Raw genomic sequence first — 25,259 nt, 5'->3', positions numbered from 1 at the left:
AAAAAAATTAATATATGACAGAGGGGTGAGTTTTAAGGTAGGGACAGAAGACTTGCACAACAAACGGCCCCATAGCATCTTACCAGACAGCTGATCTCTCCCACAACAGCAGCACCCCAAATGGATTTTTATAAATATCTATTTTCCTCGATAAAATTGTTGGATTCCTAGAGAAAACAAAGCCCTTTCTCCAAAGTTAGTATTAATTCTTTTTATTTTTTCCTTTCATTTCTTAAATCTGCTGGCCTTCAAATGTTAGTTAACATGAAGGCCATTTGGCTACTTCCAAGTATCTATAGTTTGCTGCTCTGAGATGGACTTTAATTTTTTTTCTTTTCTTTCTTTTTTTTTTTTTTTTTGGTATCAATAAAGCCCAGACATTCCTGGTCAGTGATGCCTTTATTATTCCTGTTTCCTTTATACTCAGTCACTTCACTGGGTTTAAGGCATGCTTTGTGTATTTAGTTTGCAAAAATAAAACTTTTAGTACAAATTTATTTTTTATACAAATTTTTATGGCACAAGCAGCAAATGTGCTGTTTTAAGAAAATATATAAATATCTTTTCCTTCTGTACAAATATCTCCAGTATGCCCTAACCCATTTATAATTTTTATCTGTACATGGTCTGCCTCACCCTTCTCGAAGAGCTCCCTCCCCCCCTCCAGATCTCAACTGATTTCGTGTTTACACTTTCGTGTGGGAGGCAGTCAGAGGAGGAGGGCCCCTCCTCAGGAGGAGTCTGTACAGGGAGAGGGCGGCGGTGGGTAGAGGTGATGAGAGTAGCTCCTCTCTGTGTATGGAGAAGGTGGGCAGCTTTCATAGTTCTCTTCTGCCGACAAGTACTGGCTTCGGGGTGTGGGAGGCGGAGGCACAGGCTCTGAGTCATAGTTCAAGTCACTAGTGTAGCCCTTGGCTGTGGCCACTGAGGTCATTATTCTCCGGCTGGGAGCGTAGTCACTGTCACAAACATCTGTGCTGCAGGGTGTGGTGGGCGGTGCAAAGTGCCGGTAACTGTGCGGCCTGTAGCTGGCATAGGGAGAAAATCAGGAGAGGCTGAGTCAGGCTTCTGGAGAGGTGGTTTTCTCTATCAGAATACAGAGGTATTAAACGCAAACCTCACCTGCAAGATGATAAGCTACTACAATTTAAAGCTGCACCAACCAAGAGGCAGTTTTCCATGGCAGATTGGAGGAGGAAGATAGCATGTGTTTCATATTTGTAGATAAAATGTGATTAGAGGCAATTAAAAGTGGATAGAATGGGAATGCAGAGGTGAACCCATTCTAGCCTCTGGGTGTGCACTTGTATCTTTAAGTTACCCTGTATCATAGAATAAAAAAGAACTATTCAAAGTTGTATTTAATGGTCATCTTTGGAAAATCAGTTATACATTTTGGATTTAGTCTATAGAGTGGACCTCACCAATTTCTGCCTCTCCATGATCTGTGAGAAGAATGGGTCTTTATTATCTTACATTACTCAAACATGTTAGCATTCTCTCAATACTCCTTAAACGATCTATGATTTACCTGATGAATAATTTAATGATATCTGAAGACTTCACTCTCTCTTTACAACTCAAATACTGTACAAGCCAGGCTGAATTTTGGTAGACAGCCTAAGGAGCTTATCTATCCCATTATTATTACTATCAGCAAAGGGAAATTGCTGTGGTTTGGGGGAAGGAGTGTTGATTCCCTGTATGTAGACAAGCATACTGTCATAAGAGTGGCTCTAACTGAACATCAAAATGATAAATTCTAGGTATCCATACGGGACCAGTGAATTTTCTAACATGTATTTCAGAGTCCTAATTTACTTTTTACACCTTTTAAGCTACCTTTTCAAGTAATCTATAGCTGTTAAATCAAGTTTGTAGCATGGCTAACTAAAGAAAAAGGCGCTGGAAAGAGAGAAATGTACTAGTGAAAATAAGAGCTGACAAATTGCTGGCTTTTCTATCATTTCTACTTCTATCTATGACTTCTTATACCATTCATAGTGTAAGTATAGTAAAGCTGATCTTATTTCATATTTATCTCAATCAAGATTTATTTATATGCTTTCCCATCAGACAAAATGACTGCAAGAGTAGGGCAAGAGCAAGTGTAAAACTGAAGGAACGATTTATAAAATACCTAGCGATACAGAGTGCCAGGTAACACCTCAGGATAAAAGCCATGTGAGGCAAGCCCTCAGTGGTATGAAAAGAAATGGCTGCAAAAGGCCACAAGTTACATGACCTGCCAAGCAGGTTCTCAAGCATTTTTACTACCAGTACTGACATGATGTCACAGTATTTTTTACGTCTTATCTTTCTGTCCAATCAGGTGGCGAGCCTTGGAGAAATTTCTTGGCTCTACATTTAAAAGGCCCAAATTCCATTTTCATGGGAGAAAAAAAAAAAAAAGAGTAGAGAACGAAAGGAAATAGAATTAACAAAATTCTTTTCAGTTCCACAAACTTTAAGTTAGACAAAAATTTCAACAAATGATCAAAAGTTTCACTCTGAAGAAATAGAAGAAAAGATATGTGCACCCCAATGTTCCTAGCAGCATTATTACAGTTGCCAAGATATGGAAGCAACCTAAGTGTCCATCAACACATGAATGGATAAAGAAGATGTGGTAAACACACACACACACACACACACACACACACACACACACACACAAAATGGAATACTATTCAGCCATAAAAAAGAAACAATTACGTTTACTTGAACCAAACAGTGTTTTATTCAACTTAAGGAAATTAATTTTTTAAAAGTAAAATTTTAGGTCTTTCCTTTTGTTTTTTCAATTTTCAGGTTTCTGCCTTTCTATTTGGCTTTTTAGAACAAACCTGTGGTAGGGAAAGCAACATTTACAATAAAACATAAAAACAATCAGTTCAGAGCCAAGCCTATCTTATCCATAAACTGCATGAGAATTGTGAATGAGATACTATAAACAATTTCCACTTGCTTTCTACACATCTATAAAGTTATATATCAGGGCAATCTGACTGGAATGCTAGAAAACACCTCATCTCGAAGATAATAGGCACTTGAGGGATGCCAATAAACACTGGGCACTAAGTGAAGAGACAGTATAAGTTTTTGACTTTCTGCTGGCCTCTCGAATAAGACGAAAGATGACACACGAGGACCTAACTTGCTCATCTCTATGCTCTACAGCCTCACGAATCAGCACAAAGGCATAATCCTCCCATTTCTGGCTTACAAATACATTTCAGTTATTTTAGTGAGTCATGATTTATTCCATGCAACTATATGAGAAACTTTTCATTCCAGATTGTAATAACATATGTAAGCAAGAGGTGAACTTAAGCTTCTCTCAACTCTTCTCAAATTCTGTTCCCTTAATACTCCTGCTGTTTTAGAGTTCTCGTAACGCTCCCAACCTTAGTTTTATCCCAATATTCCACTGAAGACTATCAATCAAACCTAACCTCAGCAGTAACCTTTTTGCAATCAAGTCACTTTGGGGGGTAACTTCCTTAGAATACTGCCAAAGCCTGGGGGCTCCACCTTAATACTCTAAAAGACAGCATTTTTGACTCTCTTTAAAAATTGTATAGTGCCCTGAAGACCCGAACAGACATTTTTCCAAAGAGGAAATGCAGATGGCCAACAGGCACATGAAAAGATGCTTGAAACTGCTATCATCAGCAAAATGGAAATCAAAACCACAGTGAGGTATCACTTCACACCTGTCAGAAGGGCTATCATCAGAAAGAACACAAATAACAAATGTTGGCAGGATGTAGAGAAAAGGGAACCCTTGTACACTGTTAGTGGGAATGCAAATTGATGCAGCCACTGCGGAAAACAGTATGGAGGTTTCTCAAAAACTAAAATAGAACTATCATATGACCCAGCAATTCCACTCCTGGGTATGTATCTGAAAAAATGGAAACACTAATTTGAAAAGATATGTGCACCCCAATGTTCCTAGCAGCATTATTACAATTGCCAAGATATGGAAGCAACCTAAGTGTCCATCAACACATGAATGGATAAAGAAGATGTGGTAAACACACACACACACACACACACACACACACACACACACACACACACACACACACACAAAATGGAATACTATTCAGCCATAAAAAAGAAAGACATTTTGCCATTTGCAGTAACATGGATGGACTTGGAGGGTATTGAGTTAAGTGAAATAAGTCAGACAGAGAAAGACAGATACTGTACGATATCAATTATATGTGGAATTTAAAAAATACAACAAACTAGTGAATATAACAAAAAAGAAGCAGGCCCACAGATACAGAGAACAAACTAGTGGTTACTACTGGGGAGACAGAAGTGGGGAGGGGCAATTTAGGGGCAGGGGAATAAGAGGTATAATATTTTAGGTATAAAATAAGCTACAAGGATATACTGTACAATACAGGGAATAGCCAATATTTTATAATAACTATAAATGGAGTATAACACCTAAAAATTGTGAATCACTATACTGTACACCTGTAACTTATATAGTACTGTACATCATCTATACTTCAATTTTAAAAACGTATAATGCCCTGAAAGAAAAGGATTTGTGGTAGGGGCAATATCAGCATTGCCAAGATAAGATGCCTGTTCTCTCTTGGTGACCATCATCTATTCATTCAGGGCTACAGCAAACTCACAACTAGAATACTTGCTTCTAATAAATACTTCGATTTATGCTGGAGGAGGATGTGTATTACCTGTAGGACCTATGAGTGGAAGGACTGTTTGAAGAATAACCAAATTCCATAGTGTAATGTGATCGCTCTGTGGCCGGGGATGGCGGAGGGTTCAAAATCTAAAAGGAAAAATAATCAAATTATTGAAATAAGAATAGTCTATTCCAGATAAGAGACTATTAGCCTTTTTTCAACTTCTTTTCCTTCATCTCTGTTCATATTACTTTCCATTACACTAGTAGCACAATCCTGTTTCAAAGAATTAACCTAAAATAGCACTTCAGGACTGTGGCTCTCCACCCCCCAAGACACAATTTCATTATGGCTGAACAGCACAAGGTGATGAGAAGGAAATCTGTAATCTACAAGTCACTGGTTTAAGTGCAGTACAACTGGGTTCTGAGTTGTTAAAATTATAAATGTTTAGAGAAAAATTACTGACTTAGGAGAAATACCAGGTATGCTTCTTCTCTTGGGAGGTCATGGAATGAAGGTCCTTAGCCTCTCAGGAGGTACTATTCAATAGTTCTCCTTTTACCCAGTATATGAAATTAATGTCAGTGTTTTCAAATATGCTGGTTGTTACACAGTAAACTTAAAGAAAGATTTCTAAGTGCTCACGTGGTGGTAAATCCTTTGAGCCTTATATACCTAAATTCTATACTAAAAAACTTTTTATATTACCATCACTGAGTACCCACATTTAAATAAGTTAAAAATCTAAGATCCTGTTTATCTTAGCATTCAAAGTGAACAAAGGAAAACAGACTGCTTACTGCAGGGAAGTAAGTGCCTTTGGTGCTTGAAGAACTACTTGACGACGCTCCTGTGACATGAGCTCGGTCGTAAGGGGGTCCACTGCTTCCCCCCATGATACTGAGGGAGCTTATCATTGATTTACCTCGAGACATTCCTAAAATGAAGGAGGATAATACTGAAGTTGAGTAAGATCTATAAAAATGCATGAAATAATTTTATTCAGTACTAGAATTACAGATACCAATAGTCAAATAGTTTGGCTTTAAAACAATTTATGCCCTCTTTTCCCAAAAATAATTGAAAACACTTAATGGAAAAGAGAAACAAATGTTCTCTAGAAGTGGACACTTCCACTGAGAGCTGGCCTAGAACAAGGCCAAGAATAGCTCCCAGCCCTTCCTCTTCCCCAGAATGGAAGCAGAGCTCTTCAAACTGAGAGGTTTTCAACCTCTTAGAGGATCTGAGAAAGAAAGAACTGTGGAGAGTGCAGGCTGCAAAGCAGGGCAGACTAAGTAACAGATCTGCTCAAAAGAAAACTAAACCCATTTTTAAGGGCATAAATTCACTGTATGGAAGATTATTGCTTTCTCTACTGGATGCAAATGTTGTTGGAATCCCAACTACAATGCTAAAGAAGAAATTCCGTTTTTTCAAAGTGAATTCCCAAATTCCACTAACAAAGTTAGGTATGAAACAAGGAATCATTAACAGTTTTAAAAATCACATGTTTCCTTAGAGTTAACATCCAGAATAAGTTCTTATTTTCACAGGGCTCTTGGCCTGGTATCTCTTTCTCCATATTCATCACAAGAAAGGCTTCCTTTCACTGAGGGTACCAAAATACATTGAAAAGAAAGCTGGGGATTCCCTGGTGGTGCAGTGGTTGAGAATCCGCCTGCCAATGCAGAGGACACGGGTTCGAGGCCTGGTCCGGGAGGATCCCACATGCCGCGGAGCAGATAGGCCTGTGCGTCACAGCTACTGAGCCTGTGCTCTGGAGTCCGCGAGGCACAACTACTGAAGCCCGCGCGCCTAGAGCCCGTGCTCCACAGCGGGAGAGGCCACCGCAATGAGAAGCCTGCGCACAGGAACGAAGAGTGGCCCCCGCTCGCCACAACTAGAGAAAGCTCACTCACAGCAACAAAGACCCAATGAAGCCAAAAATAAATAAATAAATTTATTTAAAAAAAAAAGAAAAGAAAAGAAAGCTGTATGTCCCTAGAGCAATATGGTCTCTCTCAAGTATAGAACATCTGGCAACTTGGCTATGTTTGAACAAAACCTACTCCCACTGTCATCACCTAAGTTAGGAGAAAACATAAGATGATATATACCTCCCTGCTATCACTCAGGTATTTCTAAATCTCTGTTTGCTGAAAAGGAATCTTCATCCATTTTTTGGCCTCCTTTAATTCCTGGGCTCAGTAGTACTGAGGTCTCTTGGTAGTGAACCTAAAGAATTGTGGCTTATGACTCTTTTCACCAAATGACCAGCTGATTCATTTTCAGTAGAGCACATCCAGAAACGCAGTAAATGTATTATATACAAATGCTTGTATGTACATATATTTGCTTATATCCTTTGGCAATTTCTACCAAACCATACCTAAGGACTTCTGTGTAAAGAGAAGGTGCTAAAAGTAAAAGAGAACATTTGTTCTTATAATTGTTTAAACCCAAAGCGGTCTACGTTGACATAGACTACAGGCAGTATTCTGTTTCCATAACGGAAACGTGGCAATCTTGCCAGGACCCAAGACTTGATTCTCAATGGATCAGTCTCAGCTCACCTGGAAGGGATCCTGACAAAGAGCTTGGGTGTGGCACATAACCAAGGGGCACAGAAGCTGGTCCATGAACTACATAGTCATTAGTCATGGTTTCCCCATCGCCCTTCATACGTGGACACAACATCCTCTGGCAAATAAAGTATATGGTTCCAGACACAAAAATGGTAACAATTACTCCAATAACTGAACCAACTGTATTGGTGGCCTGTGGTGCTGGCTCCTCAGTTGGATCTAAAATGGGAATGCAGTACAATTATATAATGGAAAAACAACTGTAGGTTCAAAATAGTAATTAAAAAGAGGCTTGCAAGGAGAATGTGAGGCTAATGAAGACAACTCATAAACACTTTTTTATGAATACAACTCATAAACACTTTTCTCTTTTATGAATACATATACATCATGCCCCATGGATATATACATAAATGTCATTGTTAGGAATCAAAACAAATTATCCTTAAGTGAAAACAGACATAGAACAATACATTGGGAAGTATAATTGTAAATCGAAAACAAAAATGTTAATTATAGATTTAAACACCATTAAGAAGCTTAAAACCACATATATAGATAAAATCTATCCTAGTTCATTCTGTATATCATAAAAATCAGTGAGGTTACTTTGGAATTTCAGAGAAAATTTTAGGGTCAGAAGGGATGGACCCGGAAAAGTCATCAAATGTTTTACCTGGAATGGTAAAGAAGCCAAAATCAGCTCTGAGCTTGATTTTAGGTCTGAAAAGTGACATTTAGGCCTGGTGATGAGAAAGCAGAAGCTACAGAAAAACATTAGCCCTCAGGCCCAATACACTGCTGCCTTACGGGGGAGTCTAGTTGCCTGAGGGCAAGGAATATAAGGTCTCTGATACATGAGTACCCGAGGACTCAGAAAGAAAAGCCAGAGCATGAGATGCCCATGGCATCTCTATTCATGGAATCCCTGATCTGAGAAGCAGAGGGCATCAATATTAGAGGTAGAGGGAAACAGCAAAAGGGCTCATCAGATTCACAGCATTACTCTTCTATTCAGAAGGAAAATGCTTCCATTCTGAATAGTCAGACTATATTTCACGATTGCAGATCCTTTGAACACCTTCCTTCTGCTTCATCTTGCCTCGAAAGCACCCATCCACATAGCTAACTCACCCTATGATTAAATCCAAGAAATGAGAGAAAACAACATCACTAAGTTACATAATATGCAGGGGCTGCCAGTCCCATATTATCACCTATGGACTCTGAGGCAGACTCCTTAGTCCTTGTGAGCAACAGCCCATCTTTCTCATTCTTTTTCAGTGCACTGGCATTCCTTTCTAACGCCAACCTTCAAGAAAGAACAGTTTATACTCATCATCTCCAATTCTTAGTCTCTGGGTCACATCTTAACTCACTGAAATTAGACTTCTGTCCTCACTACCACAATGAAACTAGTCTGCAAAGGTCAAAGTTCTCCTATTTGCCATAGTCAATAAACTCTTCTTCTCACTGACATTTCTACACATTCGATATTGCTGACTCCTGTTTTCTTCTCAAAAATGCCTGATCCTTCCAAGATACCGCTCTCTCAGTTTTACCATCTGATTATTTGTTCTGTTTCCTCTTGTTGGCTTCATTCTCTTCTGTCTGCCTCAAGTGCAGGTGCTTCCCCAGAGTTCTGTCTACCACCTGCTATTTTCCTCCGCTGCTTACTCTCCCTAGGAGATTTCATCTACTGCCTCAGCTGTAATTAACACTAATAAACTAAAAAGCCCATCTCTCTCTCTTGAGCTACAGACCCATACAGTTAACTTTCTGAATAGCTACAATAGGATACCCAATGGTCAACTTGAATGCAACATAATCCAAACTGAACTCATAGTCACCATCATTTGTCAATGTTTCCTAGACTCCAGGGGTAAGGTAGATCATAAATAAATGATGGCACCTGTAGCAAATTAAAGGAATTTAAATTAAATTTAAAACAAAAATAAACTAATTAAAAATCTACATCAGCTAAACATGACATCCACAGTCAAGATACAAAATGATACTTGGGTTCTTAGTCTCTGACATATATTCTGGTTTATGACTCCAGTCACTCAATGAGGTAACCTGGGAGTCAACCTAGACTTATCAACTCTAAGTGGTTACCAAACCCTTTTTATTCTATTTCTGGAATAACTCTGAAATCTATCCCCTCCCTCCTTTCCACCACCACTGCTCCCCTTGATTTAGACCTCCACCGTCTTCTGCTGGAACTACAATAGCCTCCAAAGCATTTTAAAATTATAGGCTGCAAGTCATTAGATGGTAAAAACAACTTAGTGGGTTGAAACCAGCATTCTGAAACAGAAAACTTCAGAATGCATTCCACACAATATAGGTAAATACTGTTGTATGACGCTTTCATTTGTGTGTACTCACATCTTTGTATTCCTCTTGATGTGGTCAAAAAATTTTCAAATCTAAAACCAATCTAAAAAATTTCCCTGCCATAATCTTATCACCTCCAATGCATCTGCTTTACAGCTTTCTCAATTATGTAGCCATGCCAGTCCTTCACTTAAGTTTTTCAATGGCTCTCCATTATTCTGGAATACTGTCTAGACTCTTTAGAGGAAAAGCAAAATCCTTCGCGGTCTCACCTTTACATATGCTATCTGCAGCTGACACCCCTCAAGACAGGAGACTGTATTTTGGCAGTCCAATTTACATGTAACTTCTCAAAGGTGCTTGTTTCACTCTGGTTTTGAGCAGGACAGGACAGTCCCTCTGCCTGAAATGCAATCTCTCCACTTATCCACATAAGTAACGCTATTCACTGACCAACACCCACCAACCTTATGCACCATTTTTCTAAGACGTTTTCCCTGAAACCCATCTTCATTCCTAAAGATCTGACTACTCTCTTCTTTGTGCTAATCCTTGTATAGATCTCTATTACAGCACATTTAATATCATTTATCACACTCCTTTATCAAGTACCTACTATGATCCAAGCTGTATGTTTTACATACATTAAATCATTTAATTTTCTCACAACAGCCATGCTAAATATTATCTTCATTTTAAAGATGGAGAAACTGAGGCCTAACAAGAGCAAATAATTGCTGGTAAGCGGTGAGGTTAGAATTCAAACCCATCTCTGCCTGGCTTTAAAATCCCTCTTCTTACTACTACCTCCAACCACAGAGGACTTTGAGAACCCTGGTACAGGTACCATGCATCCTCAGCACACAGTAGGTATTCAGCACATGTTTGCTGAATAAATGAATAGTTTCCAAAAATTTTAGTGAGTCTCCCATTTGAATTTTGTAAAAATACCAGCTTAAAGTCTTTGTTAAGATTAAAGAGCTTTAAAATGAGTTCTGTCTAAACTCCACAAACAGGGTAGGTAGACCTGGCTTGTGTTGAATTCCACTCAGAAGTGTTTGTCAATTTGGGATATATTTTATGTTAGGACATTAGTCAACAGTTATGAACCCTGAAGAAACACAGGTTATTTAGCCTAAGGTCTCTAGACCTAGGGGTGTAAGGTGGCTCAAGTATCCTCAGGCTGCATTTTAAGGAAGCTCTTAAAGTCACTGGTAGAAAATTACCCAGAAAAAAAATGGGAGATTTTAAACATGGACCAATGTTCAGAAACTCTTAAGTTTAGACCACTGATTGATTTCTACATAACTAAACTGAGAATTTCCTTAGTTTTGGCAAAACAATATTCTTTTCTGATGCTTTACTAAATGTTTCTGTGAAGATTTTTGTACATAAGAAAACTATTGTCTTTAAGAAATTATTAAATATAAAATGTAAGAAATCCCTGGTACAAATAACTAACTTAATAACTTGTTTCTTAATAAGGAAATATTGGTTGTAAGTGAACCTCACACAAAGAAAAGGAAAAGTACTTTAAAACTTCTCCCTTAAGCGTAATAAACAAGGTTTTAGTCATACTTACAACAATCCAGTTCATCTGATTTGTCGCTGCAATCTGAATTATGATCACATTTCTTGTGTTTTCCAATGCACTGACCGTTGGTGCAGCGGAACTGATCAATTAAACAAAGCACTGAGGGAAAAAATGCAAACAGTTTTCTTATTTTTGCTACCATGGAAAGGTAAACTCTGGCAAAAGTCAAAAAGTACTTTCTGGGGCTTCCCTGGTGGCGCAGTGGTTGAGAGCCCGCCTGCCGATGCAGGGGACACGAGGTTTGTGCCCCGGTCCGGGAAGATCCCGCGTGCCGCGGAGTGGCTGGGCCCGTGAGCCACGGCCGCTGGGCCTGCGCGTCCGGAGCCTGTGCTCCGCCACGGGAGAGGCCACGACAGTGAGAGGCCCGCGTACCGCAAAAAAAAAAAAAAAAAAGTGCTTTCTGGGCGCAAATGAGAAACAAATTAGACTTTTAGAGAAAACTTACAAATTATTCTCTAGGAATTTCAACTGGTTGAGAGAAAAGAGAAGACAAAGGAATCCAGCACAAAATTTCCTATTTTGTCCTTTATGCTAAATTTCATCTTTCACTAATAATTCTGTCAAGAATTAAAGAATTCTACATGCATTTCTGGACACTAAAAATTTCCAGAGAATTTGTTTTTCTTGCTTTTGTTGTGGTTGTTTTTTACTGTGTTAAAGGTTAGCAGATAAAAGATGAAATTATTTTACGTTGTAATAAATAAATCCACTAACTGAGAGCTCATTGGAAATAAGGACTAGTTTTACATACTGAAGGTCTAATGTTTTGGCCTCATTTCTCAACTTGCAAAGCTTATTAACGTGTATAAACCTTACGCATGTTAAGTGAATTAAAACAATTTAGAACATGCTACTATGTTTAGAAATAATAAACTCAAATACACTTGAAAAACCCCAAATCTACCACTGAATGAGCCAAAGCAATACTCTGAATTTCAAACAACTTAATTGAAAAAGGACTCCATAACCAGGCCTAGGAATTTCGGATACCTTCACAGTTCTTCTCATCTGACTTATCCTGGCAGTTGGCATCTCCATTGCATCTCAGGGCACCATCAATACACTGCCCACTGGCACACTGGAACTGGGACTCTGAGCACACAGGACAATTGAGCTCATCACTGTGATCTTCACATTCAGTAAACCCATCGCACCGCCAAGCCACAGGGATACAGTCAATTTCTCCCGTGAAACAAGTAAACTGCTGAGGAGAACATGTTGGGGGTTCTTCAAATGAACAAGGGGGAGGAGAGTGACAAAAACATAATCACAGTCACACAGAGGTACAAACATTTACACCTGAGTGAAGCCCATTTAATAATTAGCATGTACAAAACACTTTATAATAGATAAAACTTGTAAAGTGTCTCACTGCATCAGAGAAATATAATCTTTACAGTACTTCATTTAGATTCACTAACTTGCAAAACTATAAGGCAGAAGTTTTCTCATATACTCTAATTCAAGTAGGATTACTGTATTTGCAATCCGTTATAATCTCACACATAACCTGGGAATCATCGACCTCCAAATATTTTAAAGTTACCTTAGAATTCGTAACTTTTCTAGCCCTGAGGGTCTCAAATAATGGTCCACAAACCCCTGGGGGTTCCTAACCTGCGACCTCTTTCAGGGAATTGACAGAAACTATTTTATAATAATATTAACATGTCACTTGCATTGGTGCCACAAAAGGAATGGTGGGTAAAACTCTTGGCACCTTAGCAGATTCAAGGCAATGGCACCAAACTGTACTAGTAGTCACTGCATTCTACATAGTCACATACATACGGGGTGGGGGGCGATGGGGAAGCCAGTTTCATTTAAGAATGTTCTTGATGAATCAGTAAAAATATTAGTTACATTAAAATCAATTCTTTGAGTACATGTCTCCGCAATACTGTCTGACAAAATGGGAAGCATGTATAAAGCTCGTGTTGCATACCTCAGCATGATGGTTTCTTACGGGAAAGCATTCTGAGCTTTAAACGCAACCTAAAATGCGACACCCTTCTGATGTGAAAGAACAACTGACAGATAAACTATCAATGTTTGTACTTGGGTATTTGGCAGGAAGTTTTAAAAAACATGAACCAGTGAGTCAATTATTTCAAGGAAAACAAGAGCAAATCATAGTAACACTGTACTTCTGTGGCAAATTACAACACTGGGACTTTCAATCAGAAATTATAATTTTGGAAGACCTATATCCAAAACTAAACTTGACAGACTCCTAGTACTTAAATATTTTTATGATGAGATTGGTGGTAACGTTATTTTTTTCGATACTGTATAATGAAACTCATCAAAATCTGAAGATCTGGGAATTTCTGAGTAGAATTCTAATATTTCCAAATGACCAAGGTGTAAGGTTACAAAATAGTGCACGGGTAAAATATCCATTCTGAGCTCAAGATAAACTAACAGATTTCAACACGAGACTATGAAAAGTGAGCTGATATGGTTTCAAATTCCACATTACAACTCAACCTATAGAAAATGACCACTTGTCAAGATTTGGTGTAGAATTCAACATAAATGGACATAATTATTTGAAAAGGCTATATTATAGTCCTCCATTTTCCTCTTATCTGTATGAGGCCAAATTTCTTCATGTACTTCAACAAAACTACGTACTACAACAGACTGAATGCAGAAGTAGACATCAGAATCTAGCCCAACATTAGAGATTTACAAAAAAGTAAAAATAATGCCATATTTCTCACTAAAATTATTTTGCTTTAGAAAATACAGTTAATTTTCTTAACAGTTTTAATTTGAGAACATGTAAAGGTTTGTTGTTATTTTTTAAAGTTCTTGGTTTCAAATCCTACTACGGTAAATACAAATAAATATAACCTATGCAAACAAAAGCTCTCCTCAGCAGTTCTTTAAAATGTAAAAATATGCTGAGACCAGTTTGAGAACTGTCATTCAATCCGAATTTCTTTGTTTTGCAAATGAAGAAACTGAGGTTCAGAGAGGCTAAGTGACCACCAAGGTCAAAGAGCGTCCTATGAACAAGAGTGATTAAAAAAAAAAAAAGAGGACTAGAAGGGCAGTCTCCTTACTTTTAGCCCATTGCCTTTACTACTGTATCACAGGCCCACTGACTCCTTTTAAAAACTTGTCTGTTAGTAAATTCTCTAGAGAACAGAACTTTATTATATGACTATGGATCAGAAAACCTTTTATCTTTAAAATAGAGAATATTAAATAGAGAATAGAGATTACAAGTGAACATCTTACATGGAAAATTTGAGGGACTTTTTAGAGGAAATTTGATCCTATTATGTATAGAGCACTGTAACAGATCATATGGAGAATAAAAACAGATAAAATATGGTCCATGTCCTTAAAGAGCTTTTAATTTGGTTGGGGCTAGGAACACACTAATGAATAAAAAACAAATGATTACGTAACTCTGAGCTGCATGCTGCTAACAAGTGCTACAATTCAGAAGAAGGGACAACAGTAACAGCTAGTGAGGAAGACTCATCAGCCGCACCTTGGAAACGAGAGACTGACGATGTGCAGGCCGGAAAAGTACATCTCTGAAATACCACAAGAAAATCCACAGAAGCAAAACAAAACAGAACATGCCAGTGATGTCGAACTCCAAACAGCCACACAAAAATAAAGTGAGCAGATTGGGCAGAAATACAAATACAAATGAGATGGGTTGGTAAAATAGGCTGAAATGAAAACACATCTTGAAGGTCAAGCAGAGGAATTAAGATTCTGTATTTCATTTACCTCCATTGTAAAATCAATGTTAAGTCACAAGAAAAATCTTGTATAAAAACATTCACTGCAGTTTCACTCTTAATAACAAAAACTGAAAACAATTAAAATGTCCCTCAACACAAGAATAAAAAAACTGTGGCTTATTTATACAATGAAACATACTACGTAGCAACAAAAAGATAAAAATGACTGATGCACTCCACTATAAGGATGAATCTCAAAAATATTATATTAAGCAAGAGAATCCAGATATATAGTACGTACGTCATGATTCCTTATATAAAGTTCAAGAACGGGCAAAGCTAAACTATGAGGATGAGAATTAAAAAAATGGTTACTTCTGGAAGAGAACTGGCTGCTAGGACACAGGGAACTTTTCTTAATGAAAACACCGTATGTCTAGATTTGGGTGTTGGTAACACCACTGTACACATTTGTTAAAAACAATGCATTTAATAAAACTGTGCATTTCACATATACATTAAAAACAATCACTAAATGTGAAGGGAAAAAACACTGGTCTTTTACAGGACATTTTCTAAATGAAAGGTGGTATCTTTGATTCAGTTTTACCTACGTTATCATTACATAAAGACATATTTTTCTAGAATTTGCCTTATTAGAGCAATAATCTTGCACCCTGACATGGAAACAGTTGCTTTTTTTTTTTTTTAATTGTGGTAAAATATACGTAACAAGTTTACCACTTTAGCCATTTTAAAATATACAATTCAGTGGCATTAAATATATTCACATTGTTGTATAATGCCTGCTATTTTGGGGAGAGATACTTCAAGTACCAGAGCTTAACTTTTACTATGCACATATCTGATCTCCCCGACTAAACTGTATGCTCTGTGTCAAAGATCTGCAAATCTTCTGCAGTCCAGAGTGCCTCATAGCTGCTACTCAATACATGTTATTTATTTTTTTAAAAAAACTTAAAGGAAAGTTAGAAGAATAAAATAGTCTTATAATACCATCTTATCAATTTTTATATTTTAAGTGTACCATCTTATCAATAATTTTTATATTTTGAGTGTAAGCCCTTTCAATTTTGTTCACAGAAATACGTTTCTTACGTAATTCTCATCACAGTAGAAAACACAATTTTAATATCTTTTTTCCATTTGCACCAAATTTTGGCTACATTTTTACATCAGCTTATGCTCATAATGTTTAATAGCTATATAAATTCAGTTATTTTACTAACTTTCCTATCATTAGAAATTGTTTTTAAATTTCTGTCACTGTAGAGAATAGACTTTTTCCTTCAGTTGAATTAACTTAGCATTATCCCCGAGAGGAGAATTTCTGAATTAAGGGAAAAAATATTATAATGGCATTTGAAGCTACCATACTTTCCTTTAACAAAGGAATATACCAATCTGTTATGGTCCCATGAGTGACTGAACCAATTTCACTACAACATTATTACTACTCAGTGATACCTTTTAAAAAAAAATTTTTTTTTTTTTTTTGGCTCCGTAAGTAAGAGAAACAACAGGGAACTGCTGCTGATAGAACTGAACAAAAGAGTATTCTTTTCACTGGATACACTCCCATCAATGACATATAAACTGATAGAATCTAGGATTCAGTGGATGGAAACTACAGGAGGTAGAATTTCACCTTGTTACCCTTTGGGGTGGGAAAAGCTACTTTTTTATTAGGAAGTAGATTCATTCACAGTTATGAGTTTCCCCTTTTGCCTTAGTCCCAGGGTTAGGTTACACCTATCACTTGTCATGATGAATTCACTCTTAGAAGAATCCAAAAGCCTAGTATAGTGCAGAAAATGAAATATAAGGGAGCAATCAAGTTAGGAGAAAGCAATTTCACTGCCAAATCAAAGAATGCTAGACTAAGTTTTGGAACATGACTGGCATTTAGACTTTCAGAAAAAAATAATAACATATTTACCTCCACATAGTAGCTCATCTTGAAGCAGAACCAAGTGCATGGGGCAGGAGCACCTTGTAGTACCATCTCCCTTTACAAGACAAATATGTGAACAGCCACCATTATCCTGAGTACAAGGGTGCTGTCCTGCAAAGAGAAGAGAGAAGAGAAGAGAAGAAGAGCACAGAAGAGCAGAGAAGAGAAAAAAGAAAGGAAAGAAAAAGAAAGAACGGAAAAAGAAAAGGAAGGGAGGGAGGAAGAAGGAAGAAGAGCCCAGCCAAAATCAATTATTTTTGAGTTACCAACAAAACCAAGTGTAAAATCCCTTTGAATTTTATTTCCACACAGTATAATTTCTCACCCCATCCCTACACAGTCTACAAGATAAGGAGGACAACAATTTAAAACACAAAATACTTATATCTAACCACTGTCTTTACATACTTATACATAAAATATTTTACAGTATTTAAAGTAAGGTCACAGTACAGCTCATGTTAATTTTTGTGAATAAGAAAAACTGATTATTCAAACTAAAAAAAATGCTAGGGAGAATGCTGAAACTTGGATATTATTCTCCTTAAAATATAAAAACTCTTCTAAAGATTTTTAACTCCGAAATTCTACCTTTCTGAGAGATAAGATGATTTCACTCAAAAAGTATACTCCAATGAGGAACCTGCTGAAAATTAGACTTGTTAGAAGAAAAAACAAGTTCACATGAATCTAACCACCCAGAGACAATCAAAATTATTTGCTTGGTCAACTGCAAAAGAACTTGCAATGTTACAAATGTTTAATTTCCTCATATTTGGGTTAAATTAAATAAATACACTGTCAGGCACATTTCAAAGTCTGTCTCATAAGTTATATTTAATGAAATCATTGTTTTGACTTTTCTACTTAGTTCGTGTCAAAAGCAACTTGACAGCTGTCATCCCAGTAGCCACCCATTTATTATGACTCTTTTCTCAGTAACACATCAGTCCTGCTTCAGTGTGTGTGGATGAGATTGAGGGAGACAACTCTGTACAAATGAGATGTGTGATACTACACATATGTGTAGTATCACACAAAGCAGACACCCCAGTCCTTGTATTAGGATGTACAACCTATAGAGCACTTTCTCAACCTTTTAATTCATGACACTTTTCATAAACAGCAATCCAATTTTCTTTAATGTTATAAGAAATTTGAAAAAAAAAGTTTTTCTAAATATAAAACCATATTTAAATGTTGAATTTTAAAGATATTCCCCCTGAAATTCTGAAAACCTTCGTTGAGATTCTTCTGCAATAAAATGTTCATATCAACTGAATAAATAACTTAGCCATTACATCATCTCTACCTTATTTCTGTTAAATATTCAGCATGAATTATATGTTATAACATAGAATGACAACAATTCTAACTTTCTAAATCTCAGATACCTCCTAACTTAACTTCTAAGTCCATGAGCAGTGACAACACAATGAAGACTTGATCAAGCTACGGTGCTCTCACTCCTCTTCCCTCCTTTCATACTCCAATTGATTTCTGAAGCATTGGGCCAACAAGTTAAGGGGTTTCAATACTTCTCTCAGTCCTCCATTTAACATCTGCATTTCTGATATACTGTATAAGACCTACAGTAGTGACTGCTAGGAAGGCACATTTGATGACAGACACATATTAACAAGAGTTAACAGTATTACATAAACACACGTTAACTAGGCCAAGATGACTAGTCATTTTCAAAAGTTTTCAGTAAGATAAAAAAATAATTTATGGCCACTTTTCTAAGCTAGAATTGAAAAACTCACCCAAGTGGGGAAAAAACAAGCTCTTATTAAACACAGTCTTCTCTAAGTTTACACACTAATTTTTAGTTTGTTTTGCTTTTGCTTAAGAATAGGTTTATTTCCATGATAACTACAGTCATCATTATATAAATGTAACTTTTGCTTTTGTTGAAACCGTGGGGATGTACATGGAACAAAAGAAATATATGCTGTATACCAATATTCTTAAAAGGGCTGAAGGAGAGAGAAAAAACACGGCAAGCAGAGTCCTTGCTATACCTGGGGAAATTTTTGAAAATGAGCAATACCATTCCTTTCCCCCACTCCTGTTTCATGAGGAAAAGGTATTTCATATGAAAAAGCTCCCAGGTGAATATAGGCTTTAAAAACATGAAGAGTTTTTTTTAAAAAAAGGCAAAACTAAAAGTGTATGAAAATCTTAAAGATAAAGAAATAAGAAGACACAAAACAACATCTTGGTTAAACTACCATTTCTTACAACATGAGTCTTGCGATTAGCAGTACACCACCAACACTTACTATATTCCTGAAGATTCAGCCCCTTTACTGCATGAATGTCACTAAGCTGGGCAATCCGAGCCTGGACTTTGGTTCTACCCTCTCGACCTGTCATGTCAATTTTTTCAATCATCTGCTGCTGCTTATCAATCCAATACAGCCAGTTTTCAAACACAGTCAGTCCCACAGGCTGCAGAATGTTGGAGTCTTCTAATACTATCCGGTTGGCACCTTGGAAAGGAGAACATTCAACAGAAATGATGCATGTGGGTCAAGTCATACATTCAACAGCTATTTACTGAAAACCAGTTAGATTTTTAAAGTACTGAAAAGGAAAATATGATAAGCTCTCTAACAGAAAACTTAAAAATCATTCTAAGAAAAGATATATACATACCAGAAAACAGGTAACAGACTAGACATCCAAGTGCGATCAAGAGCAAATAAGCGTCCAGTACATAGTAGATACTAAGTTCATAGAAATGTAGAGAAGCACTTGAGTCGCTTTCAAAAATTTTTTAAAGCACAGTCCAGGGCTTCCCTGGTGGCGCAGTGGTTGACAGTCCGCCTGCTGGTGCAGGGGACACGGGTTTGTGACCCGTTCCGGGAGGATCCCGCGTGCCGCGGAGCGGCTGGGCCCGTGAGCCATGGCCACTGAGCCTGCGCGTCCGGAGCCTCTGCTCCGCCACGGGAGAGGCCACAGCGGTGAGAGGCCCGCGTACCGTACACACACACACACACACACACACACACACACACACACAAGCAAAGCACAGTCCATCTTTCAAATTAAGTCTTATGAAACTCTCTAACATGTATAACACACAAAAACAGTACTTCTCTGGATGAAGCAGTGGTGGTGGGCCGAGAGCTCTGTGTTCTCGGCTTACCCCACCTGCCGAGCACACCCAAGGCGTCTGTGAAGACCACCACCCTCACCCACCGGGCCACTCAGAACACAGGAAAAAGGACTCAAAGGTTACCGGGTTCAAGCTTCACCTCAAAATAAGATTTCTACAACACCCCAGACACAGAGCCATCCAGAGTCTGAAGAGGCAGCCTGTTCTACTGCCGAACTAGGAGAAAGTTCTTTCACATAGTGTGCTGAAATCTGTGTCCCCTGCCCACCCCCACAGCTTCTCCTTCATTCAAAAATAATAAAATACATTAATTCCTTCTCTCTTCCTCCTAATCATCCTTCAAATATCTATAGAACTTTTCCCTGGTCCTTAAGTGTTTGATCAAAGAAAGACATTAGCTTAATACTTTGGAAATATCATGGAAAGTTCCAGGAAAGAGGCAAACATAAAGCTAAGTTTTAATAAATGGAGAAAAGTGGGGAGGTATTACGGATGAGAAGGCACCGCCTAAGTGAACATTCAGATTCATGGTGGGTTATAAACACAAGTCTACTTAAGCTCCCTCCTAAAAATCTACTAAAACGATGGTAAAAAATGAAGGCATAAACCCATAAGCACAAATGGGACAGAAGAGTAGAAAAGCGATATAAAATTTACAAGTTGGAGAACAGACAGACAACAGATCAAGAATTTTAGCCTCCTATGAATCTCCTTTCAATAAGCTAATAGAGGATGTGATCTATCACGAAAAAGGAATTAACGAAAAACGGAATCTGGGAAACAGCAGGTTCAGCACCAAGGAGACTGGCAAGTACATTCCCAGGATGACGGTGAAAGAAAGTTGGCCTAGAAAGCAAGCAAATCCAGACAGGAGCAAGATGACAAAGAAATTCAGGAGGTACGTCTTCAGTTAAAAAGAAAAGAAGATGGATTGCTTGATGCATCTGCATATGCTGAAACAATATTTACATTAGATAAGATTAATTTCAGAGAGAAATGAAGCTACAGAAGGAAATGTAGCTCATAGGAGTATTTTCATAGCCATAAATAACAAACACTTATGAACTTAAAAATTATGATATAACTAAGCTGGGAGGATGGGAGGAGAGTTCATATAGGTATGTTAGGGACATATGGTTTAAGACAGCAAAATCATTATCTTCCATTAAAAGAAGTCAAATTGTGGTATCTAAAAATGAAAAATCATGAAGCAGCAGTTTTAAACAAGTTATTTTAAACTATCAGAGATGCCTCTGAGAGTAGGAACTGAGAGGAGGAAGGAGTAGAGCAGTAGACTTGGTTTTTGTAGGCCAATTAGAACCATCTGATTTCTATATCTACATGTATTACTTTGATGAAAATTAAAATTAAATTTAAACTGTAACACTAAGAGTGATTAAAAAAAGATTAGTTGGTGGTAGTGGAAGGATGGCCTCAACTGGACAACTGGGGAAAATACGCGGTCAACAGTGTTGCTGGAGGATCCCAGATCTACTGATTGACTCTCATGGCATTTATAAAACTCTGGAATCAGCAATGAAAAGACATATTTATTCAACAATCTAAGCATATACTAAACGCAGTCCAGTATAAAAGCTCTGTAGGAGGCTAAAAATACTAAGTAGAAAGATATCCCATGAAAAAAGTATATGATTATCTGTGAACATATAAGGAAGGGGGGAAAAAACCTACCAACATTATACTAATCTTTTTCAGAAAACGTAAAAAAAGGAAACATTTCTTTTTATGAGGCCAATGTAACCTTGATGGCAAGGTTACATTATAAATTTAATGCCAACAAGTACATTATAAGAAAGGAAAAGTATGGGGTAATCTTTCTAATGAACACAGATGTAAACATCTTAAACAAAACATTAGCAAATCAAATCCGGCAATATATAAAAGGGATAATGTATCATATCAAGTTTGATTTATTCTAGCAAACTAAGAACAGAAGAGAATTTCCTTAATCGGCTTTTTAAAAGTTATCTACAGAAAAACCTTAGCAAACATAAAACCTAATCAAGAAGTACTGAATGCTTCCCCCAAATCATGAAAAACAAAAACAAAATGAAACAAAAAAAATCTAAGGATTCTATTATCTTATTCAATATTGTACTGGGGGGTCCCAGTCAGTGTAATAAGGCAACAAAGAAAAAGGACTGGAAAAGAAAAAATAAAACTCTCCTCATCTGTAGACAAATGATTCTGTAACATAGAAAATTCTAATTTAGCAAGGTCCCTGGGAACAAGCACAATGTACCAGACTGGGGAAGAAGGGAAAAACTGTATTTCTATATTCCAGCCACAACCAGAAAATGAAATATTAAATATTTAGTCTACTCTTTATTACCAGCATTCAAAAGCATTAAATACCAAGGAATAATTCCAATGAAACACAGGCAAGACCTCTACACAGAAAACTACAAAACACTGAGGGAAATTAAAGTTCTAAATAAATGAGGGATATACCATGTTCATGGTTTAGAATCTAGACTAATATTATAAAGATAACAATTCTCCCTAAATTGATCTATAAATTCAAAGCAAACCAGAAAGAGTTCTAGTAGGTTTTTGCTTTTTGGTGGAAGAGGCTGATCCTAAAATGTATATGGAAATGCAAAGTGTCAACACTAGCCACGGTAATCTTGAAGAAATACTAAGAAGAAATACTAAAGATGTACACTGCCAGATAAATTTGTTATAAAGTTTTATTAATTAAAACAATATAATACTATGTAAGACAAAGTGACCAAGGGACGATTAGAGTCCAGACACAAAGTTACACTAATATAATCACTTCATTTATAACAAAGGTGACAGGAGAGAACAGCAGGGAAAGGATGGTCTTCTCAAAAGAAACAGTGTTGAATCAAATAGTAATGTGGAAAATAAAATAAAACTTAACCCCTGTCTCACACCATAAACAAAAATAAATTCCAAATGGATTAGAGATCTAAAATAAGAAAAGTTAAACAAAAACATTTTAGGAAAAAACACAAGAAAGTATCTTTGTGACTATGCAGAAGTCAAAGATTTCTTAAATATAACATAAAAGGCACTAATCATAAAGGGAAAAATTAATAAACTTTACTACAATAAAAATAACTTCTTTTTCATCTAAAGACACCACTGGGAGAGTGAAAAGGTAAATCACAAACTGTAAGATTTATGTAATACATATCTTTCTCTATAGAGGAAAGTATGAAGGCATACCAAAAACTATTAAAGAAGACTTATAAATGGAAGGATACCCCACAGTCATGAATGAAAAGACTGAATTCCTTAAACATAACGATTCTCCGCCAATATGTATGTAACTTGATAATGGATTAACATCCTGAATAAAGAATTTCTAGAAATCAGTAATAGAAAAATGGGCAAAAACTACAAATTGCAATTCAGATGAAATATAAATGACCAATAAATTAACCTCAAATTCAAATAGAGAAATGCATACTTTATTAATAATGAGATATACCTTTAAAACTATTGGATTGGTAAAAACTCAGAAGTCTAAAAGTACCAAGTACTGGAGAAGAAACTCATATACTTCTGGTGGGTATTCTAAACTGATATAATCACTTTGGAGAGCAATCTGAATAGATATATTCAAGTTGAATATATACATACCACATTACACAGCAATCCCACTACTAAGGTTAGGCCACAGAGAAATATTCAAATATGTACATAAGAATACACACTGCAGCACTGCTATTAATGGCAAAAAATTGGAAATAGCAGTTTAGATAGCAGAATAGAGAAATTGTAGAATGATCATACAATGAAATAATATTTAGCACCGAAAATAACTGACATAGATTTGTGGATCAACAGGGATCATCTCAAAACCATGATATATCCGAAAAAAGCAAGCGACAAAAGAATACATGAGACTACTTATACTAATTTTAAAAAGTGAAAAAACGTTTAAATGTGTGAGTGTACATGGTAAAAAATACACAGAGAGAGCGAGAGCGAGCGAGAGAAAGCAAAAAATGCATGGCAAAGAAACACATCAAAAGTTACCTCTGAGGAAAGAGGAAGGAAAACAGAATTGGGGAGGGATACACAAGGGCTTCAAATTCTCCCTAATGCCTTTTCTTTTTTTTTTTTTCACGAGAGAGAAGAAGGAAGGTTCAAAAGAAAATATGGCCAAACACTAAGATTTTTTTATTAAAACCTTTATTGGAGTATAATTGCTTTACAATGGTGTGTTAGTTTCTGCTTTATAACAAAGTGAATCAGTTATACATATACATATGTCCCCATATCTCCTCCCTATTGCATCTCCCTCCGTCCCACCCTCCCTATCCCACCCCTCTAGGTGGTCACAAAGCACTGAGCTGATCTCCCTGTGCTATGCGGCTGCTTCCCACTAGCTATCTATTTTACGTTTGGTAGTGTATATACGTCCATGTCACTCTCTCACTTTGTCCCAGCTTACCCTTCCCCCTCCCTGTATGCTCAAGTCCATTCTCTAGTAGGTCAGCATCTTTATTCCCATCTTGCCCCAGGTTCTTCTGACCTTTTTTTTTTTTTTTAGATTCCATATATATGTGTTAGCATACGGTATTTGTTTTTCTATTTCTGACTTACTTCACTCTCTATGACCGTCTCTAGGTCCATCCACCTCACTACAAATAACTCAGTTTCGTTTCCTTTTATGGTTGAGTAATATTCCATTGTATATATGTGCCACATCTTCTTTATCCATTCATCTGTCGATGCACACTTAGGTTGCTTCCATGGCCTGGCTATTGTAAACAGACCTGCAATGAACGCTGTGGTACATGACTCTTTTTGAATTATGGTTTTCTCAGGGTATATGCCCAGTAGTGGGATTGCAGGGTCGTATGGTAGTTCTATTTTTAGTTTCTAAAGGAACCTCCATACTGTTCTCCATAGTGTCTGTATCAATTTACATTCCCATCAACAGTGCAAGGGGGTTCCCTTTTCTCCACACCCTCTCCAGCATTTATTGTTTGTAGATTTTTTGATGATCGCCATTCTGATTGGTGTGAGATGGTATCTCATTTTGATTTTCATTTCTCTAATGATTAATGATGTTGAGCATTCTTTCATGTGTTTGTTGGCAATCTGTATATCTTCTTTGGAGAAATGTCTATTTAGGTCTTCTGCCCATTTTTGGACTAGGTTGTTTGTTCTTTTGTGATATTGAGCTGCATGAGGCGTTTGTATGTTTTGGACATTAATCATTTGTCAGCTGCTTCGCTTGCACATATTTTCTC

General features: G+C 37.0%; 1 protein-coding gene across 5 annotated transcripts in view; it reads right to left on the bottom strand.

Annotated features, from left to right (window-relative positions):
* Positions 1 to 342: 342 nt before the first annotated feature.
* LRP6 (LDL receptor related protein 6) overlaps positions 343 to 25,259 on the bottom strand; it is a 161,897-nt gene continuing 136,980 nt past the window's right edge. For 2 of the 5 annotated variants that reach the window (XM_065887395.1, XM_065887399.1), the window contains 8 exons: positions 19,166 to 19,375; positions 16,866 to 16,991; positions 12,186 to 12,422; positions 11,184 to 11,294; positions 7,250 to 7,480; positions 5,477 to 5,613; positions 4,722 to 4,819; positions 343 to 1,028 (listed from right to left, as the gene is read on the bottom strand). In XM_065887395.1, coding sequence (XP_065743467.1) covers positions 731 to 1,028; positions 4,722 to 4,819; positions 5,477 to 5,613; positions 7,250 to 7,480; positions 11,184 to 11,294; positions 12,186 to 12,422; positions 16,866 to 16,991; positions 19,166 to 19,375 — 1,448 coding nt within the window. In that variant the 3' untranslated portion in view covers positions 343 to 730. The remainder of the gene's footprint in view (positions 1,029 to 4,721; positions 4,820 to 5,476; positions 5,614 to 7,249; positions 7,481 to 11,183; positions 11,295 to 12,185; positions 12,423 to 16,865; positions 16,992 to 19,165; positions 19,376 to 25,259) is intronic. The other 3 variants (XM_065887396.1, XM_065887397.1, XM_065887398.1) reach the window with 3 other exon arrangements.

Source organism: Phocoena phocoena, chromosome 11 (assembly GCF_963924675.1).
Source record: "Phocoena phocoena chromosome 11, mPhoPho1.1, whole genome shotgun sequence".
NCBI classification, from domain to species: Eukaryota; Metazoa; Chordata; class Mammalia; order Artiodactyla; family Phocoenidae; genus Phocoena; species Phocoena phocoena.
This window is presented reverse-complemented; position numbering and strand designations above follow the sequence as displayed.